This window comes from Chlorocebus sabaeus, chromosome 21, assembly GCF_047675955.1.
Source record: "Chlorocebus sabaeus isolate Y175 chromosome 21, mChlSab1.0.hap1, whole genome shotgun sequence".
NCBI lineage: Eukaryota > Metazoa > Chordata > Mammalia > Primates > Cercopithecidae > Chlorocebus > Chlorocebus sabaeus.
Genome location: NC_132924.1, coordinates 78,631,436 through 78,646,726, shown reverse-complemented (window position 1 = coordinate 78,646,726; position 15,291 = coordinate 78,631,436). Strand labels below are relative to the sequence as shown.

General features: G+C 42.9%; 1 protein-coding gene across 1 annotated transcript; it reads left to right on the top strand.

The window, feature by feature from the left end:
* The first annotated feature begins 505 nt into the window (after positions 1-505).
* EFCAB10 (EF-hand calcium binding domain 10) lies at positions 506-13,656 on the top strand. Its single transcript, XM_007982504.3, has 3 exons — positions 506-611; positions 13,283-13,447; positions 13,565-13,656. The coding sequence occupies exons 1-3, from the start codon at positions 506-508 to the stop codon at positions 13,654-13,656; spliced, it is 363 nt and encodes a 120-aa protein (XP_007980695.2).
* Positions 13,657-15,291: the final 1,635 nt, after the last annotated feature.

Here is a 15,291-nt window from a genome sequence, read left to right as displayed (position 1 = left end):
TTGAAGCTCAGGATCCAGGCTGCTCTGTGGCCCACAACCCAGTCGAGCCAACAGGCCAAGACCTTCCTGCCTGGTGGCCAGCGCCATGCCTGCAGGCCGCTCACACCGAAGATGCCACTTAGAACTCTCCACTGGGCACCCTCAAAATTGCACAAGTTCCTTCTGTTATTAGTTCATGCTGAGTTGTGATGCCAGCACTTCAAGCCTTGTTAATCATTGGATCAACAAGTACCGAGCTAGGTGCTAGAAAGAGAAACGGAAAAAGGCACTTGGGCCCAGCCCTCAGCCTGAATCCCGGACGGTGACGTTGGTTCACACCTCACCTGCCCTCTCTGCCCTGCTACATTCCCCAGGCTTGCCCTGAATGTTGAGCACTAGAAATTCCAGGTCTGGGTCGCAGCCACAGCGGAGTCAGGGGCGTCACGTGACCGCGCCAGGGAGAGGGAGGCGGAGTCGCACGGCTGGGACGCCAGGCAGTCGCCTAGCAACAGCGGGACGCGAACCGATGGAGACCAGCAACAGGGAGCTCCAAGCCGCGGAGTATTTGGAAAGGCATCAGATCAAGGAGCTTTTGAGCTACCTCACCAGTGCCCTCCTATTCTTTCGGCCGGGTAAGGGCCCCCATGCCCCGTTACAGCCATCCGTCCACGCGGGACTTGCTTCCCTCACGAAACCCCCTCTCACACACTCGCTTTCCACTGCCTCCCAGCCACGTGAGCCCTTCTGCTGTTGATAAACTCTGTGGCCTTCAATAAAACAGTCCCTCAGGCTGGAGTACAATGGCCTGAGCTTGTTTCACTGCAACCTTCACCTCCCGGGTTCAAGCGATTCTCCTGCCTCAGCCTCCTGAATGGCTGAGGTTACAGGCGCCCGCCACCACGCCGGGCTAATTTTTGTATTTTTAGTAGTGACAGCGTTTCTTCATGTTGGTCAGGCTGGTCTCGAACTCCTGACCTCAGGTGATCTGCACGCCTCGGCCTCTCAAAGTGCTGGGATTATAGGCATGAGCCACCGTGCGCGGCCAAAGTTTTGAATCTGGCAACAAAACAATTGATAGGGTAGGATAGATGTTCTAGAGGAGATCGCTTCTCCTAACATTTTTTTACACATCTGAACCCCCTACAAAATTTGCATCCTTTTATAATTTAGGAGTGGTGTATCATTTAAAAGTTATATTAAGGTGAAAATGGTTTTATGTCCTCCCCAGGGTGCAGAATTGTAATTTGCTGACCTCCATATGGAGTGTCCAAAATGCCAAAATTGTCCATTTGCTTCTTAAGGAAATGGAAATACCAAACATTCCAACTGTGCCAAAAAACACCCAACCAATATCATGTATAGGATGATAAAGTTCTTGCTAGTTGTTTTAAAGTATTAAAACAAAACAAGGCCGGGCACGAGATGGCACCACTGCACTCCAGCCTGGGTGACAGAGCAAGATTCCATCTCAAAAAAATAAATAAATAATAAATAAATAGAAAAATAGGCCAGGTGCAGTGGCTCAGGCCTGTAATCCCAGCACTTTGGGAGGCCGAAGTGTGGAATCACTTGAGGTCGGTGTTTGAGACCAGCCTGGCCAACATGGTGAAACCTCCTCTCTACTAAAAATACACAAAATTAGCTGGGTGTGGTAGTGCATGCCTGTAATCCCAGCTACTCATGAAGCTCCTTGGGGGCGGTGGCTCACGCCTGTAATCCCAACACTTGAGCCCAGGAGTTCTTAAACCAGCCTGAGCAACACAGCTGGGACCACTCCTCTACTAAAAGTATAAAAATTATCTGGGGCATGGTGGTGCATGCCTGTGGTGCCAGCTACTCAGGAGGCTGAGGTGGGAGTCTCGCTTGAGCCTGGGAGTTCGAGGCTACAGGGAGCCATGATTGTGCCACTGCACTCCAGCCTAATATTATATATTAAGACAAATGATGGGCCAATGCACAGTGACTCACACCTGTAATCCCAACACTCTGGGAGGCTGTGGTCCAGATCACTTGACTTCAGGAGTTCATAGACCAGCCTAAGCAACATGGGGAAACCCCATCTCTACCAAAAATACAAAATTAGCTGCACATGGTGGTGTGTGCCTATAATCCCAGCTACTCAAGCGGCTGATGTGGGAGGATCACATGAACCTGGGAGGTAGAGGTTGCATTGAGCCGAGATTGCTACTCAGGCCGGGTGACAGAGTAAGACACCATCTCAAAAAAAAAATTCTTAAAGACAAATGTTAATGTTCTTCATCATAACAAAGGGATATGTTACATTCATTACATAAAAATGTTTGTCAACATTTATTTTTAAATTTCATTTTTATTGAAGTGGATGTATGGGGTTTAAAAATTGAAAAGTACTCCAAAGCTTATAATAACAACAGCATTCCTGTCACCATCCCCAGCTTCTGCACAAAATAATTTCAACTCTTCTAGCAATATTCTTTGCTATTTATCTTGAGATTTCTAAATAACAGACCTATATTGCTGCTGCAGAACGTTTTTCCCTCTAGGTTAGATACTAGCTTTATGCTGTGGAAGATGAAAATGCGGCTATCTTAAACACACACCTCCTACACCTGTTCCCACTCACACCCATCTTCCAGATAAATTTAGATCACAATTTTGATATGCTCAGTATTCAGAATTTTTAATATTATTAGGCAAGTATCTATAATCCTTATACTACGCTGATTATATTTCCCTTGTTGTTTTCCCTGGTTAATAATATATTTAAATTTTTGGCTTAAATTTGTGTGATCATCACTAATTCATCCATACCCTCTTTTGCCACAGTACAGCTCTCCTCTCATTACATTTGCATTCACTGGGTAATTACCCCCACCCCTCACCCCCACCACCCAATCCCCGTAACCCCAGCTCTGTGTCTTCCTGCTCCAGTCTGGACTGATTGCTACACTGTGATTATTCACAGCTTCGCCTCACTCTGATCCTAAGACGACTCCTCACCTCTCTAGTGTTCAGAGCTTGTTTTATGGCATGGCCAGCAATCCCTCATTCTTGCTTTACCCCTTTCTTCTGGTGGAGCATATCCTTTAGTGGCTTCCTGAGAGAGCATGCTTTGAGGGGTAAAGATTTTGGGAACACACATATATAAAAATACGAATTCCTACATTCAAAACTTTAATAGAGTGGAGGCTGTGCATGGAGGCTCATGCCTCCCAACACTTTGGGAGGCCGAGGCAGGCAGATCACTTGAGGTCAGGAGTTTGAGACCAGCCTGGCCAACATGTTAAAACCCCGTCTCTACTAAAAATACAAAAATTAGCCAGGCATAGTGGCGTACGCCTGTAGTCCTAGCTACTCAGGAGACTGTGGCAGGAGAATCACTTGCATCTGGGAAGTAGAGGTTACAGTGAGCTGAGATTTCACTGTTGCACTCCAGCCTGGGCAACAGAGCAAGACTCCGTCTCATAAAATAAGAGTAGATACAATTTTAAGTTGGAACATACTGCCCTCGGAATTTTTGAGGCATTGTTCCATTGTCTTCTAATTTCTCATGTTGCTCTGAAGAATTCTGATGTCATATGACATCAGATTCTTGATCTGGGTATGAGGCAAGTTTATTCTTTCTGGAAACTTTTTAGGGTTGTCTTTTTATCTCTGGTGTCCTAAATATTTATATGCCTTGGAATGGTTTTGTTGTTGTTGCTGTTAAGGTATTGTGCTCTAGGTACTTTATGGTCTTATTAAATTTGGAGACATTTTTCTTTCAGGTCTAGGAAGTATTTTTCTTATTTTCCTTACCTATATCGTTCTGGAATTGTTGGCTATTAGACATCTTGGCTTGATTCTCTAATTTTCTTTACATCTTGATGTGTTGTATAATTTTTATCAGAAGAATGCAATTTATGAATCTGCAGATTCTCTTGAGAATTTACCAAATTGTTATTTTGATGCTCCTTACTGACTTACACTTACATTTCCTCTCTTCATTAGTGGTTCCTTATGGGTAAGATGACTATATGAGTTATCATCCAAACCAGGGATATTTTGAGTGAAAATAGGTACTATTAATAATTATTCCAGGACAACATGGTAAACTAGGACTGTCCCAGGCCAACTGGAACATTCGATTATCCTTAATATGGGTATCTTAAACATGATATGAACAACAAAAACAATTTAAAATTAAAAAGACAGGCTAGGCCTGGTGGCTCACACCTATAATCCCAGCACTTTGGGAGGCCGAGGCGGGTAGATCACTTGAGGTCAGGAGTTCGAGACCAGCCTGGCCAATGTGGTGAAAAACTCTCTCTACTAAAAATACAAAATTATCCAGAGGTCGTGGCACAGTGCAATGCTGCCTCTACTAAAAATACAAAATTAGCCAGGTGTGGTGGCACATGCTTGTAATCAGTTATTCAGGTGGCTGAGGCAGGAGAATCGCTTGAACCCAGAGGCAGAGGTTGCAGTGAGCTGAGATCCCGCCACTGCACTCCAGCCTGGGTGACAGAACGAGACTCTGCCTCAAGAAGAAAAAAAAAATTAAAAAGACAAAAGCACCATGGCAGCCAATGGGTCAACTGAATGAGAAATTAATTTTTCTGAGTTTCAACATGAGGCCACTTACCTGATCTGCATGAACTTTCTGATAGGCTCTGAGAATCTCAAACAGTTGTAATACACACAAACAGAGGCCTCCATTTGGCCATCTTGGTCACAACACAGAATCCCACTCAAAGCAGCACAGTCATTCCAGCAATCAAGAGTAATTTGAAAGGAATCAAAAAGATTTTAACTCATAATCCATAGTAAAACCACTCAAAAGTCCTTCCTCTTTGTTCCCAGCTATATTCTCCACAGCAGCTGCAGAGCCTGTCAGGTTCCAAATCCATGACACTCAGCCCGTCCACCTCTTCTGTCTCCTCCCTATCTTGCGTGGTTTTCTCAGTTCTTTATTATGTCAACCAATTTAGCATCTTAAAGATTCTTTTTTTCCTCCAGCACAAAAAGCCTTGAACCCATCTGGCAAACCCAGAATTTTCCAGTAGAAGGCATTATCAGGGGAAAAGAACCTAAGCAGATAAAGACAAAATTCTCCTTAGTGGAAGGGAAGTCTGGGAATACTCATACATTAATTATATACCTATCACATAAATAGTATAGCTGTTTTTTAAAATTGAGACATGGATACCACTTTTTTTTTCTTTTCTTTTTTAAGACAGACCCTCGCCCTGTCGCCCAGGCTAGGGTACAGTGGCACATCTCGGCTCACTGTAACCTCTGCCTCCGGAGTTCAAGCGACTCTCATACCTCAGCCTCCAGAGTAGCTGGGATTACAGGTGCAAACCACCATGCCCAGCTAATTTTTGTATTTTTAGTAGAGACGGGGTTTTGCCATGTTGTCCAGGCTGGTCTGGAACTCCTGACCTCAAGTGATCCTCTCTCCTCGACCTCCTAAAGTGCTTGGATTACAGGTGTAAGCCACCGCGCCTGGCCAGGTACCATCTTTAATAATGAGAATTCCAGCCGGGTGTGGTGGTTCACGCCTGTAATCCCAGCACTTTGGGAGGCCAAGGCGGGCAGATCACAAGGTCAGGAGATCAAGGCCAACATAGTGAAACCCTGTCTCTACTAAAAATAAAAAAAAATCAGCCAGGCGTGGTGGCAGGCGTCTGTAGTCCCAGCTACTCAGGAGGCTGAGGCAAAAGAATGGTGTGACCCCGGGAGGCAGAGCTTGGAGTGAGCTGAGATCATGCCACTGCACTCTGAATCTGTCAGAAGAAAGAATAAGAAAGAAGAAAGGGAGGAGGAGGAGGAGGAGGATTCCTTAAAACATCTTTATAAGCCGGGCGCAGTGGCTCAAGCCTGTAATCCCAGCACTTTGGGAGGCGGAGACGGGTGGATCACGAGGTCAGGAGATCGAGAGCATCCTGGCTAACACGGTGAAACCCCGTCTCTACTAAAAAAATACAAAAAACTAGCCGGGCGTGGTGGCGGGCGCCTGTAGTCCCAGCTACTCGGGAGGCTGAGGCAGGAGAATGGCTAAACCTGGGAGGCGGAGCTTGCAGTGAGCTGAGATCTGGCCACTGCACTCCAACCTGGGCGACAGAGTGAGACTCCGCCTCAAAAAAAAAAAAAACACCTCTGTATAAACATCACAGTTGGGGAGAGGAAACCATAGGTATGGAAACACTGAGCCAGAATAAGAAGGTAATGAAGCTAAAGAAGGGGTGGACTGGCATGCAGAGTATGTATGCAGTGCTGTTGAAGTTTCCTGCCTGAGTCCTCCTAATGACAGAGGAGAGAGGACTTGTCCATTCAGTGTCTGGGACCTTAGCCTGATGTGGCATAAAAAGTTTCTTTGAAGTCATTTGTTTTGTCCTAAAAATTAATAAGATCTGTTCTTCTGTAGATATACCTATTTCTTAATATAAATGTTTTATATTACTCACCGAGGTATGATTGATGCTTAGAAAGACACATTAGCTTTATCCTGTGTCTTTGTGAAGCCCCTGGTATTATGGCATGTGTCCCAATTTGAAAACCTTGGAATTAGAGGGGAATTGCAGAAAATAAGACTAGACAGTTTGACTGGGCAATTACTATTGAGGAAACAGGTACACAGTCCCCCGTTCTCAATTCCAAAATTCTGAAAGCTCTGAAAACCAACAGTTTCGTAAGTCACTTAACAGCAAGACCTGACCTGACCTGAAATAATTTGGTAGGAAAACCTTGCCTCAGCTAGGGTATATTGGGAAATATAATTGCTGGGTGTTACAAAGATTAGCTGGGCATGGTGGCAGATGCCTGTAATCCCAGCTACTTGGGAGGCTGAGGCAGGAGAATCGTTTGAACCTGGGAGGCAAAGGTTGCAGTAAGCCAAGATTGCACCACTGCACTCCATCCTGGATAACAAAGTGAGGCTTCATCTCAAAACAGTGTGTATGTGTGTGTGTATGATACGGTTTGGCTGTATCCCTGCCCAAATCTCATCTTGAATTCCCATACATTGAGTGAGGGATCCAGTGGGAAGTAATTGAGTCATGGGGCCGAGTCTCTCCCGTGCTGTTCTTGTGATAGTGAATAAGTCTCATGAGATCTGATGGCCACGTTTTTTTTGTTTTGTTTTTTTTTTTTTTTGAGATGAAGTTTCACTTTTGTTGCCCAGGCTGAAGTGCAATGGTGCGATCTCGGCTCACTGCATCCCCCACCTCCAGGGTTCAAGCGATTCTCCTGCCTTAGCCTCCTGAGTAGCTGGGATTACAGGCACGCACCACCATGCCTGGCTAATTTTTTTTTTTTTTTTCTTTAAGTAGAGACAGGGTTTCACCATGGTGGCCAGGCTCGTCTTGAACTCCTGACCTCAGGTGATCCACCCTCCTTGGCCTCCCAAAGTGCTGAAATTACAGGCGTAAGCCACTGTGCCTGACCTGATCTGATGGTTTTAAAAACGGGAGTTTCCGGCTGGGCGCAGTGGCTCACACCTGTAATCCCAGCACTTTGGGAGGCGGAGGTGGGCAGATTGTGAGGTCAGGAGATCGAGACCATCCTGGCTAACACAGTGAAAGCCAGTCTCTACTAAAAATATACAAAAAAATTAGCCAGGCATGGAGGCGGGTGCCTGTAGTCCCAGCTACTCAGAAGCCTGAGGCAGGAGAATGGCGTGAACATGGGAGGTGGAGCTTGCAGTGAGCCAAGATTGCACCACTGCACTCCAGCCTGGGCGACAGAGTGAGACTCCGTCTCAAAAAAAAAAAAAAAAAACGAAAAAAAAAACGAGAGTTTCCCTGCACAAGGTCTCTCTTTGCCTGCTGCCATTCATGTAAGATGTGACTTGCTCCTCCGTGCCTTCCACCATGACTGTGAGGCCTTCCCAGCCATGTGGAACTGTAAGTCCATTAAACCCTTTTTCCTGTATAAATTACTCAGCCTCAGGTATGTCTTTATCAGCAGCATTTAAACATACTAATAGAGTATATATATTTTTATATATACTGTGTATATGTGTGTATATATATACTGTATATATATGTGTGTACATATGGGTATGTGTGTATATATACACACACACTGTGTGTGTATGTGTATATATATACACACACACACGGTTGCTGGCCATGCTGCCATTTTCCAGTGACAATTCTATGCTATATAAGGAGGGAATATGAATTTTTAGGGATGGCTTTAATAAAATTAGACAATTATATCAATAGTAACCCAAATGAGAGAGATTGCTATGGGATTGGTAGAGTAAAATGAATTTGAAAACTATTGAGAAAAAACTCAATGGAGACCATCATGATTGACTAAATTTCACCATTGAAGATGCTTCCATTTTAGTAGAGTATGGTAAAGTCTGCAAGCTTTAGAAGCACGTTGCCTGGATTCATACTGGCTGTGTGGCCTTGAACAAGCGACTGTTGTGAGAAGTGAATGAAGTGATCCATAGAAAATGCTTCGCATAGTACCAGGCATATAGTAAGGGTTCAGTTAGCTATCATGATTAAGATGTTGGACCTGAACGTTGTATCCCTTGAAGGATTGTTTTTTATATCAGCTGACATTTTATGTAACATAGGTGGCCAATTAGCTATTATGATTAAGAAGTTGAACCTGAATGTTGTATCCCTTGAAGAACTGTTTTTTTATATCTGCTGACATTTATGTAACATAGGTAGTTAGTAACATTTGGCTCTGCCTTTCATGTTTTAAAAAGGTTCTGTCTTTATTATATATATTTATGTTGTGATCATTTTCAAAACATTTTTAAAAGCAGGTAGAGTATACATTGTAGTCTCCAAACATAAACATTGTAACATCCCATGCAGCCTAAAGGATACACAAGAAGCCTGGTTTGGATTTTCATCAAAGTGGTACACCAAGTTCCATTAGCATTATTTACTTATTCAAGCCTTAAAATGAAATGTAGTGAGTTGAAATTCAAACTTGGTCTTTTTCCAGTTTCTGAATTTGATATATGGTCCAGGAAGAAGAAACAGAAGATTTCATACAAAATGTGACTGCCTTTACTAGCCTATTTATTGCTACAGCATATTTGTACCAGCAAGGCACAATATTAGATTTAAAAGTCTACTTCCGGTTACAACACATAAATTCCCAGGGATGAAAAAGATGGAGTGGAAACCTATAAATTAAAAGATTTAAAAACATAACTTGAGTGAAGAGACAACCTATGGAATGAGAGAATATATTTGCAAACTCTATGTCTGATAAGGGGTGAATATCCAAAACATATAATAACTCAATAGTAAAAAAAAAAAAAAAAAAAAAAAAAAAATTTAATGGGCAAAGGACATAAATAGACATTTTTCCATAGAAGATATAGAAATGGCCAACAGGTATATGAAAAAATGCTCAGTATCACTAACCAAGGGAATGCAAAATAAAACCACAATGAGATACCATCTCACACCTGTTAGAAACGCTATTATCAGAAAACAAAAGATAACTGAGCATGATGGCACATGCCTGTAGTCCCAGCTGCTCAGGAGGCCGAGGCAGGAGGATCACTTGGGTCCAGGAGTTCAAGACCAGCCTGAGCAACATAATGAGGCCCCATCCCTAAAACACTAACAAAAGATGAAAGATTTCAAGTGTTGGCAGGGATGTGGAGAAAAGGGAACCCTTGTACACCACTGGTGGGATTGTGAATTAGTACAACCATTATGGAAAACAATATGGCGGTTTCTCAAAAATGTAAACATAGAACTTACCTGGCGTTCCCACCACTGGGTATATATCCACAGGAAATGAAATCAGTATGTTGAAGAAATACCTGCACTCGTATTCATCGCAGCACTATTCACAATAGCCACTACATAGAATCAGCCTAAGTGTCCATGGATGAATGGATAAAGAAAATGTGATATATACACAATGACATACTATTCAATCTTACAAAAAAGACGAACATCCTGTCATTTGTAACAACATGGATGAGCCTAGAAGACATTAAGTAAATCAGGCACAGAAGAGTACCTCATGATCTTAATTATATGTGGAATCTGAAAAAGTCAAACTCAAAAAGAGGAAAATGATGCTCAAGAGCCAGAGGGCGGGGGCATTGGGGAGATGTTGGCCAAAGGACACAAAATTTCAGACAGAAGAGGAATAAGTTCAACAGACCTACTGTATTATCATGGTGACTACAGTTAATAGTATGTATTTGAAAATTACTGAAAGAGTAGATTATCAGTGTTCTCACCATGAAAAAAATACATATAAGGGGACTTCAAAAAGTCCATGGAAAAATGGAATTAAAAGACTAAAAATTATTTCTCAACATAAGCTCTATCAAATTCAAGATACTTTTGTAAACAATGATACCAGCCATGTAGTCCATCCCTGAAGAATTCTGAGGGCCCCGGGAATTTAACAACGTCAGTGCAGTCTCTTTTACATCATAAAGAAAAATGGGTGCCCTTTAAAGATTTTTTTAAGATCAGGAAACAAAAAAGTCAAAAGGAGCTAAATCAGGACTGTAAGGTGGATGCTAATGATTTCCCATGGAAACTCTTGTAAAATTGCCCTGTTCCACGAGAGGAATGAGCAGGAACATTGTTGTGGTAGAGAAGGACTTTCTCGTGAAATTTTCCTGGCCTTTTTTAAACTAAAGCTTTGGCTTTCTCAAAACATTCTCATAATAAGCAGATGCTATCATTCTTTGGGACTCCAAAAAATCAACAAGCAAAATGCCTTGAGCATCCCAAAAAAGTGTTGCCATGACCTTTGCTCTTGACTGGTCGACTTGTGCTTTGACTGGACCATGTCACCTCTTGGTAGCCATTGCTTTGATTGAGTTTGTCTTTAGGATGACACTGTAGAACCATGTTTCATCTCCTGTTAACAATTCTTTGAAGAATTGCTTCAGGATCTTGAGCCCACGTTTAAAATTTTCCATTGAAAGCTGTCTTTTGTCTGCAGCTGATCTGGTGCATTGGTTTTAGTACTGATTGAGTGGAAAGTTTGCTTAACCTTTTCAGTCAGAATTGCATAAAATGACCCAACTGAGATGGTTTGGGCTATCGTTTATGCTGTTAATGGTCAGTTCTCTTCAGTTAGGGCACAAACAAGATTAACTTTGTTCCTCACAAACTGATGTGGATAGGGCTATAGTGAATTAAGATTGGCCACACATTTTTTTTTTTTTTTTTTTTTTTTTTTTTTGAGACGGAGTCTCGCTCTGTCTCCCAGGCTGGAGTGTAATTGCTGGATCTCAGCTCACTGCAAGCTCTGCCTCCCAGGTCCACGCCATTCTCCTGCCTCAGCCTCCCAAGTAGCTGGGACTACAGGCGCCCGCCACCTCGCCCGGCTAGTTTTTTTTTTTTTTTTTTTTTTTTTTTTTTGTATTTTTTAGTAGAGATGGGGTTTCACTGTGTTAGCCAGGATGGTCTCGATCTCCTGACCTCGTGATCCACCCGTCTCGGCCTCCCACAGTGCTGGGATTACAGGCTTGAGCCACCGCGCCTGGCCACAAATTTTTTTTTTTTTTTTTTTTTTTTGAGACGGAGTCTCGCTCTGTCGCCCAGGCCGGAGTGCAGTGGCCAGATCTTAGCTCACTGCAAGCTCCGCCTCCCGGGTTCAAGCCATTCTCCTGCCTCAGCCTCCCGAGTAGCCGGGACTACAGGTGCCCGCCACCTCGCCCGGCTAGTTTTTTGTATTTTTTAGTAGAGACGGGGTTTCACCATGTTAGCCAGGATGGTCTCGATCTCCTGACCTCGTGATCCGCCCGTCTCGGCCTCCCAAAGTGCTGGGATTACAGGCTTGAGTCACCGCGCCCGGCCCTGGCCACACATTTTAACAATTGAAGTTGGTGATGGGTTCATTTTACTTTTCTACTTTTATAAACATGAAATTCTCAGTAATGATGTAACTTAAATTTTTTTTTTTTTTTTTTTTTGTGATGAAGTCTCGCTCTGTCACTCACGCTGGAGTGCAGTGGTGCGATCTCAGCTCATTGCAAGCTCTGCCTCCCGGATTCACGCCCTTCTCCTGCCTCAGCCTCCCAAGTAGCTGGGACTACAGGCGCCCGCCACCACGCCAGGCTAATTTTTTGTATTTTTAGTAGAGACAGGGTTTCACTGTGTTAGCCAGGATGGTCTCGATCTCCTGACCTCCTGATCCTCCCGCCTCAGCCTCCCAAAGTGCTGGGATTACAGGTGTGAGCCACCACGCCCGGCCGTAACTTAAATTTTTTAAAAACATGAATTGGCCAAGCATCGTGGCTCATGCCTATAAATCCCAACGTTTTGGGAGGCCGAGGTGGGAGGACTGCTTGAGCCCAGGAGCTCGAGACTAGTCTGGGCAACATAGCAAGATCCTGTCTCTAACTTAAAAAAAAAAGTAAGAGTAAAGCTTAAGATTGAAATGATAAAATGATCAAGCAACAGGAGTGGTATATACCATCCATACTGCTCTATCACTACTCCTTTTGGCTTCATCATGATTGTTCTGCACTATTTCTGAAAAGTGAGTTGATCTTGATTTTTCATTTTTAAAATTGCTTAAACTACAGAATATTTATCCAAATTGCTTTTATGTTAGAAATGCATACATATGCTTCCTAATTACAGGACCATTTATCAGTCTGTTTTTATTATATATATGTATGTGTGTATGTGTGTGTGTATATATATATTTTTTTTAATCTTTTTTTTTTTTTTTGAGACAGAGTCTCGCTCTGTTTCCCAGGCTGGAGTGCAATGGCGTGATCTTGGCTCACTGCAACCTCCGCCTCCCAGGTTCAAGTGATTCTCCTGCCTCAGCCTCCGGAGTAGCTGGGATTACAGGCATGTGCCACCATGCCCAGCTAATTTTGCATTTTTAGTAGAGATGAGATTCCTCCATGTTGGTGAGGCTGGTCTCAAACTCCCAACCTCAGGTGATCCACCCTCCTCAGCCTCCCAAAGTGCTGAGATTACAGGCATGAGCCACCATGCCCGGCCTATTATTTATATCTTATCAATTCTTTAGGTGGCCAACTTCTTCCCTGCATTATGCTGTTCCCTCTATCTTTTTGGTTTTCAACCCTGTCTGCAACTTATAGTCACTTGGGGAGTTTTTCTAAAAAATGCCCAGGTCCAGTCTCTGTATTCAATCATCTGAGATAGGGCATTTGTATATGTAATTATTTAAGTATTCAATGTCTTACCTTCTTGCTGGACTGTTTCATGAAAAGTAAGGCCTGTGTCCCCAGTGCCTAGTACAGTGCCTTTGCTATAGCTGTTTAATAATTGTTAAATGACTACTTCTATTTGCGACATATTTTAATTTTGTATCAGAAAGAGCTGGAACTATTCTTTTGCAGAAAAACCAAGAGAATATTTAGTATCTCTATTGGAACGACTGAGAATTGCAAAAGTAACAGGCGTAGCATTTCCTTTCTTTATGGATAACTCTAACATTGTGGCCATGTTTGAGATGATGGACTCCTCAGGCAGAGGCACTATATCATTTGTGCAGTATAAAGAAGGTCAGTACATTCTACAAATTGAGGTAATAGTTTGTGGTCATTCCATAATTTTTTTCTAGCAGAAAATACTTCTCACTTTGTAAAATTCTCACTTAATTTCTTCTCATTATTTTACAGCCCTAAAAACTCTGGGTCTATGCACTGAAGATGAAGATTTAAAAGATGATGGACATATAATAACTTTGGATAAATTCAAGGAGGAAGTGTAAGTTTATTTTTAAGTGACAAATATTTTAATAAGGTGGCATGATTTTGAAACACAACACCTTTTAAAATAGGTTCCTATCTTTTGAAAGAAATATTTTGTTCCCTTGAAACTTTCAGCTGACTGGGAAGTGAGGACAGGGAAGGCTGACAGTAAAGTCTCTAAGCTCGGGAACAGGAGGGGAAACTGCTGGGGTTAGAGAGGAAGCTCTGGAGGCAGCTTCATTCTTTTTTTTCTGAGATAAGAGTCTCGCTCTGTTGCCCAGGCTGGAGTGCAGTGGCAGTATCTCAGCTCACTGCAACCTCCACCTCCCAGCTTCAAGCGATTCTCCTGCCTCAGCTTCCCAGTAGCTGGGCTTACAGATGCACATCACCAGGCCCAAACTTTTGTAAATTTTTAGTAGAGTCAGGGTTTCACCATGTTGGCCAGGCTGATCTCGAACTCCTGACCTCAAGTGATCCACTGCCTCAGCCTCCCAAACTGCTGGGATTACAGGCATGTAATGGGCTGCGCCTAGTCAGCTCCATTCTAAATAGGAAGCCCCAGCAATTCTCAAAGGATGAGGTGAAGAATCACCACTATGCTGGGACAACTAACAGAGACACTTTGAGCTCAACACACTAGCTGGAAACTCTCTCTATAAAATACATACTAATACAATTTAGCTCAAAATATTTCCTCAAAATTATCACAAAGTCAATGTTTATCAGTAGCATAGGCTGCATGTTAGTCTGATAATTTTAAATTTTTTTCTTTTTCTTTGAGACAGAGTTTCACTCTTTTGCCCAGGCTGGAGTACAGTGGTGTGATCTTGGCTCATGGCAACCTCCGCCTCCCAGGTTCAAGCGATTCTCCTGCTTCAGCCTTGAGAAGCTGGGATTACAGGCATGCGCCACCACGCCCGGCTAATTTCGTATTTTCAGCAGAGACAGGGTTTCTCCATGTTGGTCAGGCTGGTCTCAAACTCCCGACCTCACGTGATCCACCCGCCTTGGCCTCCCAAAGTACTGGGATTACAGGCATGAGCCACCGCACCCGGCCTAATTTTAGATTTTGAGATATTACAGGATTAAATCACTGCTAAGTCAGAGAAAAACCACTGGAATAAAATTTAATAGTTGTAGAAAGTTTCCAGGGAATCTAGCTCAATTTTTTAAGAAGTTATACTCTGAGATTTTATTAGTTAAGAAGCTATTATTGAATACAGCCCAAGGTCAAGGAAAAGTTACAAGAAAAAAGAAACTTGAGATTTTTGTCTCATCAGTTACATAAATAATAAAAATGTTTAATTGCATTCCCTACCACGTGGGAATGTTTGAGTCAGAGTGCCATGGCCTGAAATGTTTCATCCAGAAAGAAAAGGTTGCCCACTGTCAGACAGAATGAAACTAGGAAGCATTTAAAATAGAAGGACATTTGTGAGAAAGAAGAACAATCCTATCTTATTCACCATCTCACAATGTGTGTTTTTTTGTTTGTTTGTTTGTTTGTTTTAGAGACAGGGTCTTGTTCACTTGCCCAGGCTGCGGTGCAGTGTCACAATCACAGCTCACTGTAGTCTTGACCTCCTGGGCTCAAGCTATCCTCCCACCTCAGCCTCCCAAGTAGCTAGAACTACAGACATGCATCAGGGTCTTGA